The sequence below is a fragment of the Danio rerio genome, chromosome 7, assembly GCF_049306965.1.
Source record: "Danio rerio strain Tuebingen ecotype United States chromosome 7, GRCz12tu, whole genome shotgun sequence".
Taxonomy (NCBI): domain Eukaryota; kingdom Metazoa; phylum Chordata; class Actinopteri; order Cypriniformes; family Danionidae; genus Danio; species Danio rerio.
Window position 1 is genome coordinate 51,103,038 of NC_133182.1, and position 17,161 is coordinate 51,120,198.

At 35.3% G+C, this 17,161-nt stretch overlaps 2 protein-coding genes across 4 annotated transcripts in view; both read left to right on the forward strand.

Annotated features, from left to right (window-relative positions):
* The window catches only part of b4galnt4b (beta-1,4-N-acetyl-galactosaminyl transferase 4b), a 205,781-nt gene extending 199,230 nt beyond the window's left edge, over positions 1-6,551 (forward strand). For 2 of the 3 annotated variants that reach the window (XM_682637.9, XM_073907264.1), the window contains 5 exons: positions 1,542-1,695; positions 1,827-1,899; positions 4,231-4,384; positions 4,873-4,999; positions 5,928-6,551. In XM_682637.9, the coding sequence (XP_687729.4) occupies positions 1,542-1,695; positions 1,827-1,899; positions 4,231-4,384; positions 4,873-4,999; positions 5,928-6,042 (623 nt within the window). In that variant the 3' untranslated portion in view covers positions 6,043-6,551. The remainder of the gene's footprint in view (positions 1-1,541; positions 1,696-1,826; positions 1,900-4,230; positions 4,385-4,872; positions 5,000-5,927) is intronic. The other variant, XR_012382650.1, reaches the window with a different exon arrangement.
* Positions 6,552-7,755: 1,204 nt separating this feature from the next.
* abtb2a (ankyrin repeat and BTB (POZ) domain containing 2a) overlaps positions 7,756-17,161 on the forward strand; it is a 48,355-nt gene continuing 38,949 nt past the window's right edge. Inside the window, exon 1 of the mRNA XM_682789.9 lies at positions 7,756-8,764. Within this exon, the coding sequence (XP_687881.4) occupies positions 7,912-8,764 (853 nt within the window). The 5' untranslated portion in view covers positions 7,756-7,911. The remainder of the gene's footprint in view (positions 8,765-17,161) is intronic.

The following is a 17,161-nucleotide window of genomic DNA, read 5'->3' on the forward strand; positions in this document are numbered from 1 at the left end:
CATTTTAGGTTACAACAATTTGGTGTGGGTCAAGATGTCTTAGAGATGGTATACAAGAACTTGGTTGAAAGTGTTGTAAGTTTTAACATGATTGCATGGTATGGACTGTTGCCAATTAAGGAAAAGCAAACACTGTGTAGAGTAGTAAAAATTGCCAGTGCAATTGTAGGTAAAGCGCAAAGACAACCAAATGAAATTTATTCAACGAGAATTAAACAGAAAACACACATCATTATTGAAGATTGTTCCCATACCTTAAATATAAAAATTCAGCTCTTGCCATCAAAAAAGCATTTTAAGCAACCTCAAGTAAAGAAAAATGTGTACCAAATGTCCTTAGAATTTTAAATACTGGGTTCTAAGTATGTATAGGGTTTTAAATTGAGTATATATGTGATGTTGAATGTATTTGTGTTGCATATTTTTTTCTGTGACGTGTGTAATGTGAACGCTGATGTGGTTGAGTGGTGAAGCCAAACTTTTCCACTTGTGGACGATAAAGAAAGTAAAGTAAAGTATAGTAAAGTAAAGTAAAGTAAGGTAAAGTAAAGTAAAGTAAAGTAAAGTAAAGTAAAGTAAAGTAAAGTAAAGTAAAGTATATATTATATGTAGGTTACGTCCATAATCTAAGATCTAACAGTCAGGGGTTATGATGAAGAAAACTGCAGCAATAGCAGAGAAAGCCACAGCTCTTTTAATAATGAATTACAAAAGTAATGGCAAAATATGCTCAAAGAATAAAAATTGAATAAGCAATACAAAATGAAAGACCCACACTGGAGTCTACAACCCCTTACTATATTCGCAAAGGAGTGTTAGATGGTCGGAGCAGGTCTGTGGCATCCAAGAGATCGTAACACATAAGGAGATATTATCAACAATGAATGAAATACTGAGATAAATATGCAGGAAACATGAATTCAGTAAGGCACAGTGAAAAACTAACCAGACAAAATATTTGGATAGAAAAAAAAGGACAAACAGCAATGGTGAAAATGATTTGCAATAAGAAATAAATCATTTCAAAAATCTTTTTTTTTTTTACATCATTTTTGAAAATTAATGTATGTTTATTAGAAATCCTTAAATTCAATAGTGTCTTAACTTTCCCACATGACTGTATATATCTGTGATGGTGAAGACCTAAACTATAGAACAGAAAAAAATACCCAAAGCATTGTACATTAAATTTGTTGAGCCAGTAGTTAATTGTTTTTATTTATTTATTTATTTGTTGAATTGTAACAAAACGTATGCTATTATAAAGCAAGGTCACATTAATCAAAAGATTTTGTAAAGCTTGAACAGTAAAGTAACTTTCTTTTTATCAATTATTTCTGAAAAGAAGTGTTTCAAAAAAATATTAGGCACCAAGTGATCTTAAAATTGATCATATTAAGAAATGTTTCTTGAACACTGAATCATTTTAGTGTGACACTGAACACTTGAATAATCCCCACTGAGAAATCAGATGCTTTTATGAAAATGTGCCTTTTTGGAATCCTGTTGACACATTCTGATAGCCTTGTGTTGTGTGGCAGTGAAGAATCAGGCTCGCTGGGTGCAGCAGTTCATCTCAGACATGGAGCTCCTGCATCGTGAGACGAAGGATGAGAATTTTAGTGTGATCATTGTGGATTTCCAGAGTGATGACATGGATGTAGAGCAGGCGCTGAAGGAGAGCACTGTACCCAGGTCAGTAATGAGCTCTTCCACTTTTAGCTAAGCACCCTGCATACGTATCTTTACAGTTGATGTTTGCCATTTTAGGAGCTTTGAATTCATATTGGGCACACAGATTGAGAAAATTTGTTCTGTGTGTGTAGGTATGAGTATCTGAAACGTGAAGGGAACTTTGAGAGATCCTCTGGTCTACAGATGGGTGTGGACACCATAGAGGTCAGAGAACAATAGAAAAATCATGCTTTCTAATACATATTTCACAAACAAGTATTTTTATTCATTTATTTATTATTTTTTGCTTGTTTGTTTATTAAATTAAAATGATAACTGTTCAAGCCATAAGATTAATTGCATTGTCTTTTTAGCATTGCATTGCCTTATTATGTTTTCAATGTGTAATTGAAATTTCTCTCTTCAAAAATGGAAGCATGTCAACAAGTCAACTGTTTACTGCATCATAGAAAAATTTGAGACCTTCTGTAGTATTTGACATCCAATAAACTAAATAAAACTTTTAGATGTAGACTGTGAAAAAAAATCCCCACAGTTCATGGTAACGGCTTTATTTTGAACAGGGAACATAATAGAATAAAGACAATATATAAGAGATATAACAAAATAGAGACTAAAGATATAAAAAAGACTTAGGGCTCTATTTTAATTATCTAGGTGCAAAGTCCAAAGCGCAGGGCACAAAAGCATTAAGGGCGTGTCAGAATCCACTCTTGCTATTTTAAGGACAGAAAAATCCTATTTGCGCCACGGCAAATGGTCTAGCAGTGTTGAATTTATTCTCTTAATGAGTTATAGGTTTGTTTTGAGAATAGACCAATCAGAGTCTCATCTCCCATTTCCTTCAAGAGTCAGTTGCATCACGAAATGAAAGATTTGCTATTTACATGGCAGACTTTTATAAGTGGAAAAACTGAACGCTTCACTAGTAAGAAAACTAAACAGAACATCTACTGTGTGAGAATGAGAGATGAGCCTCCTCATTCTTTACTTTCACTTTCACTCTTTTTCGTTGATAAGGAAACGTGTTGTGCACACAGACATTCATTATAATTAATTTTGTTTGTTAAGCGCAAAGATTTGTTTCAAAACTATTTCTAAATTCAGTTCTAATTTCCAGCAAACAAATAAATGAACAATAATAACGAAGTGTGTTAAAAAAAAAAAAAAAAAAAACATTTTAAGCATGTGTAATTGTTTTTTCCTAATACACATGGTATGCCCCATATGGTCTAAAACCTGACCGGTGGACAGATCTAAGCTTCTTTGTAATAAAACAAATATAAATATGCATATAATAAATACTAATAATAATAATAATAATAACATTATACAAAAACAAATTGTCATGAATTTTACATTTACATTTACATTTAGTCATTTAGCAGACGCTTTTATCCAAAGCGACTTACAAATGAGGACAAGGAAGCAATTTACACAACTATAAGAGCAACAATGAATAAGTGCTGTAGGTGAGTTTCAGGTGTGTAAAGTCTAAGAAGGAAAGCATTAGTAATTTTTTTTTGTACTTAGTTAAGGAGTCAGAGAGGTAGTTGCATATTAATAAGAAAAGTGGAGACTAAATAGTTGAGTTTTTAGTTGCTTTTTGAAGACAGCGAGTGACTCTAACTGAAAAAGTCCCCCCACCCTACTGCTGGTCTATTGCACAGTCTATTTTAGTTCTTCAAAATACCAAAGCACCAACAATACGCCTTAACATGCCTCTTATAGACCGAAACATGCATGAGTCCACAAAGTGGCGCAAATGGATTTGCTATTTAAACAACGTAGCATAAAACGGGAAAATTAGTCTTGCACTGGTTTGAAAATAGCAACGCGTCATAGAAACACATCTTGCGCCTTATTTATGATAGGGCCCATTAACTTAAACCCATCTGAAAAGAAGTAAAAACAAAAGCTCTACTCACACCATCAGCCTAACTTAATACTTAATTAATTACAATAAATCATAATTTACCTCAATGTATAGACTGTGGGAAAGTGTTCAGGCCCTCTAAAATTTGTCACTTTTTGTTATAGTGCCATTTGCTAAAATCATTTATGTTCATTTTTCTTTATTAATGTACACAAAGCACCCCATATTGACAGAAAAACACGAAATTGTTGACATTTTTGCAGATTTATAAAAAAAAAAAAAGAAAAACTGAAATATCACATGGTCAGACCCTTTGCTGTATGACACTAATGTAATTCAGGTGCTGTCCGTTACTTCTGATCATCCATGGGATGGTTCTACACCTTCATTTGAATTGACTGATTGGACTTGACAGCTTACAATGACCTTATAGCTCATAATGCTATTTATTTATTTAAACACACTAACAAGAACTCGCAATGTTATAAAATGTTTTTTTTTATGTTGTCAGGAAGTAAGTTTTTTCTTTACATTGTTTGTACTATTTGAAACATGCTGATGCTGTAACTGTGAACTGTAAAGTGATTTGTGGTCTACAATATGTATTTCTTTGTTCATTACTAAAATACTAGTATAAAACATCTTCCATGGGATTTCAGGACAGTCACAGCATAGTGTTCCTGTGTGACCTGCACATTCACTTCCCTCACAACATCCTGGAGAGCATCAGGAAGCACTGTGTTGAGGGCAGACTGGCCTTTGCACCCATCGTCATGAGACTGGACTGTGGGAGCTCGCCTCTGGAGCCTGATGGTAAAACATACATTATCTATTGATGATAAGCAATAAACACTTACTTACTTACTTACTTACTTACTTACTTACTTACTTACTCCCAGGGTTGTTTATTTCGAAGTTGATATACATCTAATTTTTATGAGGTGGATTGTTAGCCCAACGCTCAACCCCCAACCTGGAGGACCAGGACACACACACATACACTACGGACAATTTAGCTTACCCATTTCACCTATAGCGCATGTCTTTGGACTTGTAGGGGAAACCAGAGCACACAAAGAAAACCCATGCCAACACCGGAGAACATGCAAACACAGAAATGCCAACTGACCTTTTTACTGTGAGGCGAAAACTCTACCCACTGCAAACACCATACTCCTCCAAACACTTACAGCATACAGCAGCATATATACAAATACAAATTTAGTTTGAATGTTTCTTTCACAGACTAGTGATGGCCACAGTCGGTATGCATTTACCTGATATTTCTGATTTACTCACAGGCTTTTGGGAAGTAAATGGCTTTGGCTTGTTCGGAATTTATAAATCCGATTTTGATAAAATTGGTGGGATGAACACAGAGGAGTTTAAAGACCACTGGGGAGGAGAAGACTGGGAGCTTCTAGACAGGTAACTGTGTTCATTAGTTTATGTTTACTCTGTTAGTTCGGGTCATCACAGGTGATAATGGATACAAGATAATAAGATAATAATGGATACAACTGTGAAGTTCATTCAAGTTTTATTAAAAAAACTTTTAAAACATAATTGACTGAGATTGATAAATGCTGTGGTTTTCAATATTGTTAATGTCATGGATGCTGAAATATTATCTTGCTTGTATGTCCCTAAAATGTAAAAAAAAAACATCTATAGTTTCCTCCATAAATTTCTATTTTGAGCCGTGTAAACGTTACTTTTATTATATTGGTCTAAAATATTGTTAGGGAAATATTTAGTTTCAGAAACATTTTATAATTTCTACTTTTCTATTATTTTGTTCATTAGTTTAATCCATTTTTAATGAACTCACTTTAATAATTTATCATTTAATTTCTTATTTCATATTTTACATTTAAAAGTTTTATCGTTATCATTTTTTAATATGTTATTTATTTGTTTGTTTTTTTATTCTTAATGTGCCCAGTCAGACAGACAGACAGACAGACAGACCGACCGACCGACCGACAGACAGACAGACAGACAGACAGACAGACCGACCGACCGACCGACCGACCGACCGACCGACCGACAGACAGACAGACAGACAGAGTAGACAGAGTAGATGGATAGATGGATAGATGGATGGATGGATGGATAGATGGATGGATGGATGGATGGATGGATGGATGGATGGATGGATGGATGGATGGATGGATGGATGGATGGATGGATGGATGGATGGATAGATAGATAGATAGATAGATAGATAGATAGATAGATAGATAGATAGATAGATAGATAGATAGATAGATAGATAGATAGATAGATAGATAGATAGATAGATAGATAGATAGATGTTTTAATCTCTTTCTCTCTTTCTCTCTCTCTCTTTCAGGGTTTTGCAGAATGGTCTAGAAGTAGAAAGACTGCGACTGAGGAACTTTTACCACTATTTCCACTCCAAGCGGGGCATGTGGAACGTTCCTGTGAAAAGAGCATCTCAAGGATAAAAGAATAGCACAGAGGAGCCTGCTGCTGTTTCTGGCCTACTTTGTGTGTGTTGGTCATTTGTGCCCCAAGCGACACACTCTTTACAGGGGAACATGGACCTGCCTCACTGTGCTTGACATGAGCTCTGGAGGTAGACGGACAGGATATACCAAAAGTACATTCACCGTTTACTTGATGGGTAAAATATGGACATCAGGAGCTAATAGTGGACAACTGACGCAAAAGACATTTGTGAATGCTGCTTTTCCAATGTTAAATATGTGGAGAGAGAGAGATGTCCAATATTCTGCAGTTTGTCTCTTTATTTCAAACTTACCGAGTGGTTGAAATAGTGGAGGTTATCTATTTAACTCATGATAAAGGGTGCTAGACATCATACAGTAATCCAGACAAGTTTTGATGAAGGGATAATTTCTGTGAAATTGTTTGTAGAGGAGTTAGGTGTGTACTTTTTCCGCTGTTCAAATTTCTTATTTTAAAGAATAAATTAAATATGATCATTAAACAAGTCTCTTGTTTCAGCAAAACCTTTACATTAATTAAAACCACCACAGGAGGGCATGCAAGTACATCTAACAGATATGGATAGGATAGGATAGGACAGGATAGGATAGGATAGGATAGGATAGGATAGGATAGGATAGGATAGGATAAACTTTATTTGTCCCGATGAGGAAATTTGTCTTGCGCTAAAAAGTTCTACAATGTTGCTCTGAGCAGACAATAAAATGAATAAAACAAACCAAACAGTTAACAACAAACAATAAGTACATAAATTGTTAACAAAATAAGATCGTATATAAAATATAAATATGAAATAAATAAATTACAGAACACAGTCAGGTGCTAATAAACTTTTTTCGAGGTAGGAACAAACGAAAGCTTTAGTCTATTGGTCTTACACATTGGGATTCTCAGTCTTTTTTCTGATGGTAACTGCTGATATTCACTGAAAAGAGGATGTTTAGAATCAGCCTTAATATTTATTGCTCTTCTCGTGAATATAGTCTTCTCGTTCATATAGAGTCTGTATGGGCTCGTATTTAATTGTATGAATATTTTATTATATCTCTATACTGTTAGTAGTGTCAGTTTGTTAATAAGAATCGATAACTTTTACTTGCCTATTTACTCAATACCAGTTGGAATTTTTAATAATGATGTCAATTAGACAATTCGAGTGACAATACACATTCTGTCATTTATAGCTTTATTATACTTTGTTTATAATGAAGTTATTAAATTATTCAATTGAATAAATTATTACATTTTAGAAGCAATATTAATAAATTAGATTGTGTTTAGGTTACATTTTAAGTTTACATTTAAGATAAACTTTAAATAATACATAATTACACACAACAGGCAAATCGCAGACTTTTCTTTTTTCCCCTGCAAAAGTAGTTATATTGTGTTATTTAAAAACTGATATACTCTCTGCTAGACCAGTTTAGACTAACTAGTACATTTCTTTTAACAAACACATTATTAAAAATCAAATAAAATAGTTAATGTGTACATCAGTGCTGTGTTGTGTTTGAAATTCAAAGCAAACTCATTTAAAGCCTCAAACCTTTATCTGTCCTCACTTTCCTGCGCTCTTGCTCTTGCACTGCGCGAGCGCTGAGTGTGTCTGATTGGCTGAGCGAACACTGTCCTCTGATTGGTTCAAAGTTTTTGCTGTTAAAAGTTTCAATGACCAGCTGGGCTTTATACGGCGCTGGGTTGCCATTGCGGACAGACTGTACTCACAAACAAGCGATGGACGTGCGTTGAATTAAAACATTTTTTTTTTTTGCGCTCCATGTTTACTAAAATAATAATATTTGGAAAACGTGAAATAAGTCATTCTGATTCTACTAATAGACATGGCAGCTGTGAGCAATTCTACTATGAAGACTTTGGAGGATTTGACTCTAGACTCTGGATATGGAGCCGGCGACTCGTACAGGTCCCTCAGCCTGTCCTCCTCCAAATCCAACTCTCAGGCGCTGGTCAGCTCTCCACAGCGGGGCAACTGGTGGAGCTACACGGGCTCCATGAACAGCAGAAACAACAGCTGGGACACGGTCAACACGGTGCTTCCTGAAGACCCTGAGGACATCATCTCCAAATGCCCGAGACTACCAGAATTAGAGGAGTTCCCCTGGACAGACGAGGAGATCGATGTGGTCCTGCGTAAAGTTGCTGGAGAGGGTCTGTGTTTCGCTCCGGAGAGCGTCAGGAGTGTTTCGGTGCTAATGCGCAGAGCTTTACTGCGGATCTCCAGAGAGGCGCAGCGGTTGAGTGTGGTTCATTGCAGGTGCACGCGGTTCGAGGTGCAGAGCGCGATGAAGCTGGTCATGAGCTGGGCTTTGGCGGAAAGCTGCGTCTCGGCCGCGATTAGGGCCATCTCACTGTACAGTATGAGCGCTGGAGAGGTCCTGCGCAAGAGCAAGTCTTCCCGCTGCGCGCTGAGCTTGTCTGTCGGGCGCTTTTTCCGCTGGATGGTGGACACTCGCATCTCAGTGCGCGTTCACGAGTACGCAGCCATCTGTTTGACCGCTTGCATTGAAAATCTGGTACAGGAAATTGGGCTCCGTGTGCTGCTGGCAGCGCAAAATGGGACCAACAGCTATCCAGTGACGGCTGAAGCGCTCGAAGCTGTGGTCTGCAACGACGCGGAGATATTTGGTCTGGTGCAAAACTACGAGCATCTCATCTGCGGGAAGAACGCCAATGGTAAGAAACAAGCTAATTCATTTGAGAGAAAAAAAGAGTTAACAGCAGTGTCTATAATGATATCTATTTTTTTTAATCCTAAAAAGAAAAGAGTATTTCATTTTGGGGTTATGGTTTTTAGGATTCAGTGCCTGACTTTCACTGTTTATTCTACAACAACAACAACAACAACAACAACAAATACTTAGCATAATGCCCAATTTAATTTTGACAGTATTATTAAATGTACAAAACCCTATAACCCTTATCCAGCTTGTTAAGACCACCATTCTCAAAGTTATTCATAACTACTGTTTTTTATATAATGAATACCATTTTCCCAAATAAAATTAAATAACTTTTTATCAGTTTGAAAATAGATTTTTATTTAGTGGTCATGGATTTCAGGATTTAGTGCCTGACTTTCACTGTTTATTCTACAACAACAAAAACAACAACAACATTAATACTTAGCATAATTATGCCACAAATGCATATTCTTTTCTTTAAAAAAGTTTAAAAGATTTTAGTCTTTTAAAATTCATATTAGATGTGTAACTGTGTCAATCTTCAATCTTTTATTTAAAATACTGTGCATGGTGATATTATGAGTAAATAAGGCTTGTTCTGACATTCTGTTGGCTAAAAATAACTTTTTAACCATGTCAACTCCCAGTCATTTGATTAGTGGATCAGTAAACTGTCTGCTTTGCTTTTATTTTGATGGTCCTCAAACAGACATTCTTCAACTAAGCAACTTTACAACCACATGTATGCCTATTCATTTTATTAGCTCTAATATTAAGCCAGCAGTCTCTACTAAAGCTCTAATGAGCTGTAATGTGGTGTTAACTTTACAAAATACACATGATTTACAATATCTGACACTAGCTTACAAATGGACATGCAAAACAATTACATTACATAACATAACATAATGTAAACTGCAGGAACATTATTTTGCTTACAGCAGCATTTGTTTAGTCTTTAAAAGACACATTGATCTGGTTTTAAGTGAAAATGATAACTATTATTTCCACTTTTATCTTGTGGAATTGTGGAATCTTGCGATTTTGTCTCATCGAGGGATGTCCACACATATATCCATAAACATGTCAAAAAAGTGTCACTATGAGTCTGAACAAGCAAGGCAACTCAATGCCTAGTGATGTTTTGCCTTTGGTAAATACAATACTTTTGGCACATGAGATAACTCATGAAACCTGCAAATACATAATTTCCTACTAGCTTGCGTAATAATATGTGATAAAAATTCATTAAGCATCGTTTCAGCCTAGATTTGCTACTTGTCTGTGCTTCACTCCCTCAATTCCACAGTTCTCTTTTATCAGAACTTGCTGATTAAATGTAGCACATTATAAATGGGTTGAGCTGTACATCCACAGTTCTAGCAAAGCACAAAAAGCCTATTGTTCTGCTCTAAGCTGTGCATGGCTGTGGAAAATAAGCAGAAACAAATGAGGCCAGAGTGAGAAGAATGGAAAGCCATCACGCACACACACACACACACACACACACACTTACACACACTCTGGTTTAAATCAGTCTGCTGATCGTCTCTGTGACAGGGCAGCATGTGCAAAGCCAATCAGCTTGGCACTGTGCAGAAGAAGAAAAAATGTCTGCAAAATGATGTTTCTATGCCTTTCAGAGAGAATGGTAATGAAATAGAAACCATAAAGCTGCCATTAAGCCAACAGCAGCACACAAACTACAGTACACTGGAAGGTGTATCAACACACACCTGAATGTGGAAGCTATTAACATCTCACCATGTGTGGTTTATACTTTGCACCCTAGGTGTTGTTATGACTCCCCTGACTCTGTAAGAATAGGCTTAGAAATGTATTAATCTGATTCACGTGTACACACTTGCCGTGATTGATGTGACAGTGCTCAATCTTGTGTTCAAACAGCCATGCCTGGTAAAGTTATTTTGCACTTACTCTCACAGAAAGCTGACCTGCGTGATACTGTGGCTCAAAAACTCAGCAGTCATGTGCCATTCTGTGAAGCACATACTGAGGAACAGTATTGGGGGTTGACGTGACATTGCATTTTCACTGTCACACATGACAAAAATGAATATAATCGGCATTGTCAATTTTTTGAATGAGGTGAATGGTTAAATATCTCAAATATCTTTACTTTTACCTGTTAATTTTTTGTCTCAGAATTTATCTTTGTTTTGTTGTTACATAGGGCTGTGTATTGGCAAAGGCCTCACGATGTGATACATAACATGATACATGGGTCACGATACAATATATCACGGTATATTGCAATAGAATAAATATTGTGATATATTGCAATAGTTTGTATTATTATGTTATATCATGTTATATTGAGAACTTCATAAAGTCAGCAGATGAATTAAAACTATAATTCTAATTTATTTCTATCCATTTCAATTCCTTAGAACTGCACAGTGTGATTTAATGGAGAACTCACTGAAATCTATTAAATGCATATTGTAAACACTTAACTAAAATATATATATATATATATATATATATATATATATATATATATATATATATATATATATATATATATATATATATATATATATATATATATATATATATAAATTTTATCTATGCGTCCTCAAAATATATTTGGGAGCATTTGTGCGAGTGCATAAAATTGATGTTGAGCACGTTTATATTTTCCACCATGTTCACTCATGCTTACTTCTGATGCCGTACTACTTTACGCTTTTTTGATAGCAAGTTAGTGCTACTGGAGCAGATGAGGAGGTTGTTTGGCACAACTTGTATCGATATTTCAGGTTGGACTGTCGATACACTATCGTGAAAGAAATGATTGCGATAGTCGGATATATAGATCATTTTGCACAGCCCTATTGTAACATATGCTAGTTGAAAAATGTTACAATAAGTCATGGAGAAAAATAATATTATTCCTAATTTCATATATAATATATAATAAATAGCACTATATGAAGATGTGTCCCAACAATTTTTGCTGTCACACCACAAGACATTGTTAAGATACAATTCAGTATAAAAGTATAAAAATAAAAAAAAAACGTGAAAGAATTGATAAACTTGGTGACCCTTTATATTTTCCCAAACATCTGACTTCGAACTACATAAATATTTAAAAAAATAGGAAAAATGGTGTTTTACAAAAAAAAAAAAAAAAAAAAAAGCTACTCATGGGTTGGAGAAAAATAAATATTTACAGATATTTCAGTGTGTTACAACCTCATAATCTAATGTTTGAGAACAAATACAGTTTTTTTTTTTACTTAGTAGAGGCATTCTGAGTGAAAAGAGACTGAAGACTGGCTTTCATGTCTTGTCTCTCAGGCTGAGCAGAGCCACATCTGGAACGGTTTAGTGCTGCGCAGCTTAAATGACAGAAAAGGGCCTATTTTCTATTGGGAAAGCTACTGTGGTCTTGTTCTTTGGTCTTTATGCATTTTTCCACCCAAACTGCCTTAAGCAGGTGGCATCAGAAGTGTGAATTATTTGATATTTATTCATTGGGATAAACTCCTTGATATGTACCATCTCATTTTCAAGGGGGTTCCTCAAATAATCACAATCACATAATAACAACACCAGAAGACAAAAAAAAAACATAATACACAACATCCAAAAACATGACATAGCATAAAAAAGAACAAAAGAAGATAAAAGCAAAAATATATAAAATATATAATAAATAAAATAAAAATATATAAAAATATAAAATAATTATGTTGAATTATGTTGTGTTAATGTTGTTGATTACCATAAATTAGTACAAGACACACAATAAGCCACTGTTCTTGGAATATAGGCTTCTGCCATCAAATATTCTCATTGCTGAAGCTTGTATCACAATATGCAGCATTATCACAAAATTGACCTGAGCAGCAAACAGGATTACTTTAGCAGACATAATATGAACATAAATAAACTTTATGTATTGCTTTATTGTATTAATATGTGGCTCAAAAAACCTAAGATACTTACTTTGTTTAGAATAAAACTTATTTGTTTCTCTTTGTTTCTCTTTCTTTTATCTACTTTTTTTCTTTTATTATACAGAAAATGGGTCACAATTTGTTTTGATGGTCTGTTTGTTACATTGTATCTTCATGTCAACTAATTCTCATTAGATTATAAGTAGACTGTTAGGGTGGGGATAGGGTTGGGGTTAGGCTTAGTGTAAATTGACTTGTACTTGCAAGGTTTCTTATAGTCAGTATAAGCAGATACTAAGCAGAAATTCTACTAATAGTCAAAGGGAACATCACAATATAAAGTTACCCATGTTTTAAACACATTAAATTGCAAAAAGATGATTAAGTACAATGGGTAAATCTACCATAACTACAAATAATACAATAATGTCTCATTAGTAATGTTAGTTAATGCATTAAAAACATTACAAAGGAAAAATGCAATATTATAGTTGTGTGTTTGCTCATTTAAAATGTTTCCAAGTTAAATATACAATACAAAAATATGACTCTAAAATTTTAAATAATAAATAGTTATTTGCAGTATTTTTGAAGTGCCCATTATATTTATATTGTGCATGTTCATTATAATGATATTGAATATCGTGGAAATTGTTTGTTTTCACTTTATACTATTAGGTCAGTGTTGCAATATAGTTTGTTGGGGTTACATGAAATTGAAACAGTGTTGTGGCAGGCCATAGGGAAAATCCCAGCTGAAAATATACACAACCCACCAGTTGCAGGCAGGGGGTGATTTTGAAAAACAAGCATCTCATCCGAATGAGAGAGCAGAAAGGAGAGAACCTAAAAGCATTTAGAAAATAGCCTATGCTCGCTTCCTTCCATAAACAACTTTTGTAGCATTAAAGCTAATTTGCTAAAATTACCGTCCATCAATTTGTATTGTACTCGATACTGCAGTTTTAGGCAGAGGAAGTTGTAGTCACACACAAGCCTTCACAATAAACAAGCTAATAATGGCCATTATGCAAGACGTCAACCGGAAACGTGATTGAAGCAATGGAAAGCGATGGAGCCCTTGAATAAATAGTCTGATTTAAATGAGCTCCCCACTTTGTCTTTAATGACAGGATGGCAGGATGTAAAAGAGCTGGTCAGTCAGTGGATGCAGGTGAGACCCAGATGACCTCAGATTTTCTCTCTGCAGCGTCTGAGAGCAGTCCAGCTGAACGGGGTGTTGAGTTTTGCTCTGTGTGTGGAGCCTTGTAATCATCATTGGTTAATTATCCTCATAAAACTTTCCGCCCACACAGCCCAGTTTCTTTGAGCTCAACTACAAACCGCAGAAATTAGAGCATTTCCCAACCATGGCCATTTAAAGCCTGAAGTGTGTTTAAGAGACTTTTTTTCTTCAGTTGGATTATTCGCTCTGCTTTGCTAAGACTTCAAAAGTCCAACATGTCCTCTGGGATTATTTAGAAGTAAACATTTCAGAAGATTTCTACGCTAGATTCACATGCTGCAGGGAAAATAGTGTGCGTATCACTTCATTTTGATGTTTTTCTTTTGCACATTTTGATTACAATAGTTTACATTGCAACTACATGCTAACTAATCCTCAATAAAGTATTAGTGCACTCTCAGAAATAAAGGTACGTGAGCTGTCACTGGAGTGGTACCTTTTTAAATGGTACAAATTTGTACTGAAAAGGTCTATATTAATACCCCAAGTGTACATATTAGTACCTAAAAGTACAAAAGTGTTCCTCTTAAATGTTTTAGGTACTAATATATACGTTTAAGGTACCAATATAGACCCTTTAGGTACTAATGTGTACCTTTTCAAATGGTACCACCCCAGTGACAGCTCATGTACCTTTATTTCTGAGAGTGTAGACTGTCTGATTAATATCTGCTGATACTGCTCCACCAACAGACATTTAACTGATTATTTGTTACTAGAAACTTTGCAAGTAATGTACATGTCAACTTACCCTAACCTTACAGTCTACTCATACTCTGAGAATAGTTTGTTAAAATTTGTTAAAAGAAACTTTGCAAGTACATTACACTAAGCTTAACCCTAACTTCACTCAATTTTGTAAGTAAATGAGAATCATTTTTCTTGTCATTGTTTTGTAACTTATAACCAACAAATGTGGGTAACACTTTAGCTTAGGTCACAATTTGTTTTATTAACTAGGACTGCAAGATATTGGTAAAATCAGAAATTGCAATATTTTGTTTTGCTTTGATATGTTACGATATGAATATAATTTCACTAGATGCTTTGAATAGATTCAATACAATTAGAAAGATTCTTTAATTTAGATTGACTGGGATGATCAATTTCCCAGAGATGGGTTGCGGCTGGAAGGGCAATTGCTGCGTAAAAACCTGCTGGATAAGTTGGCAGTTCATTCCGCTGTGGCGACCCCGGATTCATGAAGGGACTAAGCCGACAAGAAAATGAATGAATGAATGAATGAATGGGATGATCAAGTGTTTTTCTTGCATCTGCGTAAATTTTTACAAATCACAAGCATTTATACTGTACTGTAAATACGACAGAGCAAAAATAAACAATGCTTGGTTTTCTGGAGAGTCTAACAGTGTTCAAGTACAAAAATAGAATAATAAAATGTAAAATAACATGGTTGTCACTGCATAAATACTAAAATATAAAATAAATCGTATTTAATAATATCTTTATCTTTTAATGTTTAATAAATTATCTAATGCCGCGATGTGACTATCAATGTTCGTACAATATATTAATCAGCCCTACTATTACATACTGGATTTTTACCTGCCTATTATTAAGATATTACCTGTTCATTAAGAGATCTTATTCTGCATCCCTAATCCTACCCATAACTTAAACCCAACTCTCACCTTACTAATTATTAATAAGCATCTAGTTAGTCATTTATTAAGCCAGTAGTGTTAGTTAATGGCTTCTTAATTCTGTGAATTGTGACCTAAATAAAAGTTTTAATTAAATGTGTTAAAGAGGCCATTAAAATAACATGATACCATGGTTTGTGCTGTTTGTTTGCACATGTAGTCCTTAAGTGCTATTATAAACATCCTCTTGAGGTTCCACTTGGGCCCTCGAGCACCTAGAGTGGACAAATGCTTTCTATAAGGAGAGGAGAAGGTGCCTTCCTGGAGCATTCAGTGACAGCTGCTCTGTGTGAGCTGACCTTCCTCAACTCCTCAGCATGCCTGCATGGACCCTCCAGCATCTGTTTAAAGAGGTGTTACTTGTCTCAATTCAGGGTGGCCTGTAACGCGAGTTGCACTGCAGATGCATTCATATTAAAGAGATGGTTCAGCCAAAGTGAAAATTCTTTTGTCAGTTACTCACCTTATACTTGTTTCAAACCTTTATGAGTTTTTATCTTCTGTTAAACTTTAAAAAAGATATTTTGAAGAAAGCTAGAAACCTGTAACCACTGACTTCCATGGTATTTGTATTTCCTACTAAAATATCTTCTTTTGTGTTCATTATAAGAAAGAAACTCAAAAAGGCTTGTAATAACTTGAGAGTGGGTAAATAGTGAGTACATTTTCTTTTTGGTGAACTATTCTTTTGAAGGTGCAGTAGGTGATTTGCCTAAATGCTAACCGGTTAGCATATTATCTTTCAGATACAATCCCTCCCCTGCCGTCCAAAGCCATGCCTCTTGAAATCTCGAACACGCACATTAAAGAAGACAGTAGACAACCCACTAGATAATGTCATTCGCCAGTTAGAAAACTTTATAGTAATTTATAATACTGTAATTCTAAATGAAAAACTGTAATATAGTTGGCACGTTTTCAGTTATGTAGCAAGCAAAACTTTTCATAATGTGCAATATTTCATACATGCAAGAATCGCTGGTCTCACTCTCTTATGCGCTTTGTCCTAAAGTGACTACTGTGTGCTTAGTGGTTGGCCAGGGGGTGCAGGAATTAAACTTATTACTAAGCCATACTTACATGCTGTTTCAGAGCTAATATTCAGAGCAGCATAGTGGGGAGCGCGTCACAGGCTGTCATTGTTCAAAATAAACCAATATGAATATAAAACCTCAGTAAAGCAGGCTAGGAGGAATAGCGCTATTTACTGATGTTTTGTTCATTCATTCATTTTCTTTTCGGCTTAGTCCCTTTATTATTCTGGGGTCACCGCAGCAGAATGAACCGACAACTTATCCAGCATATGTTTTACCCAGCGGATGTCCTTCCAGCTGCAACCCATCTCTGGGAAACATCCATACACAGTGATACACACTCATACACTACGGACAATTTAGCTTACCTAATTCACATGTACTGCATGTCTTTGGACTGTGGGGGAAACCAGAGCACCTGGAGGAAACCCATGTGAACGCAGGGAGAACCTGCAAACTCCACACAGCAATGCCAACTGACCCAGCCGAGGCTCGAACCAACGATCTTCTTGCTGT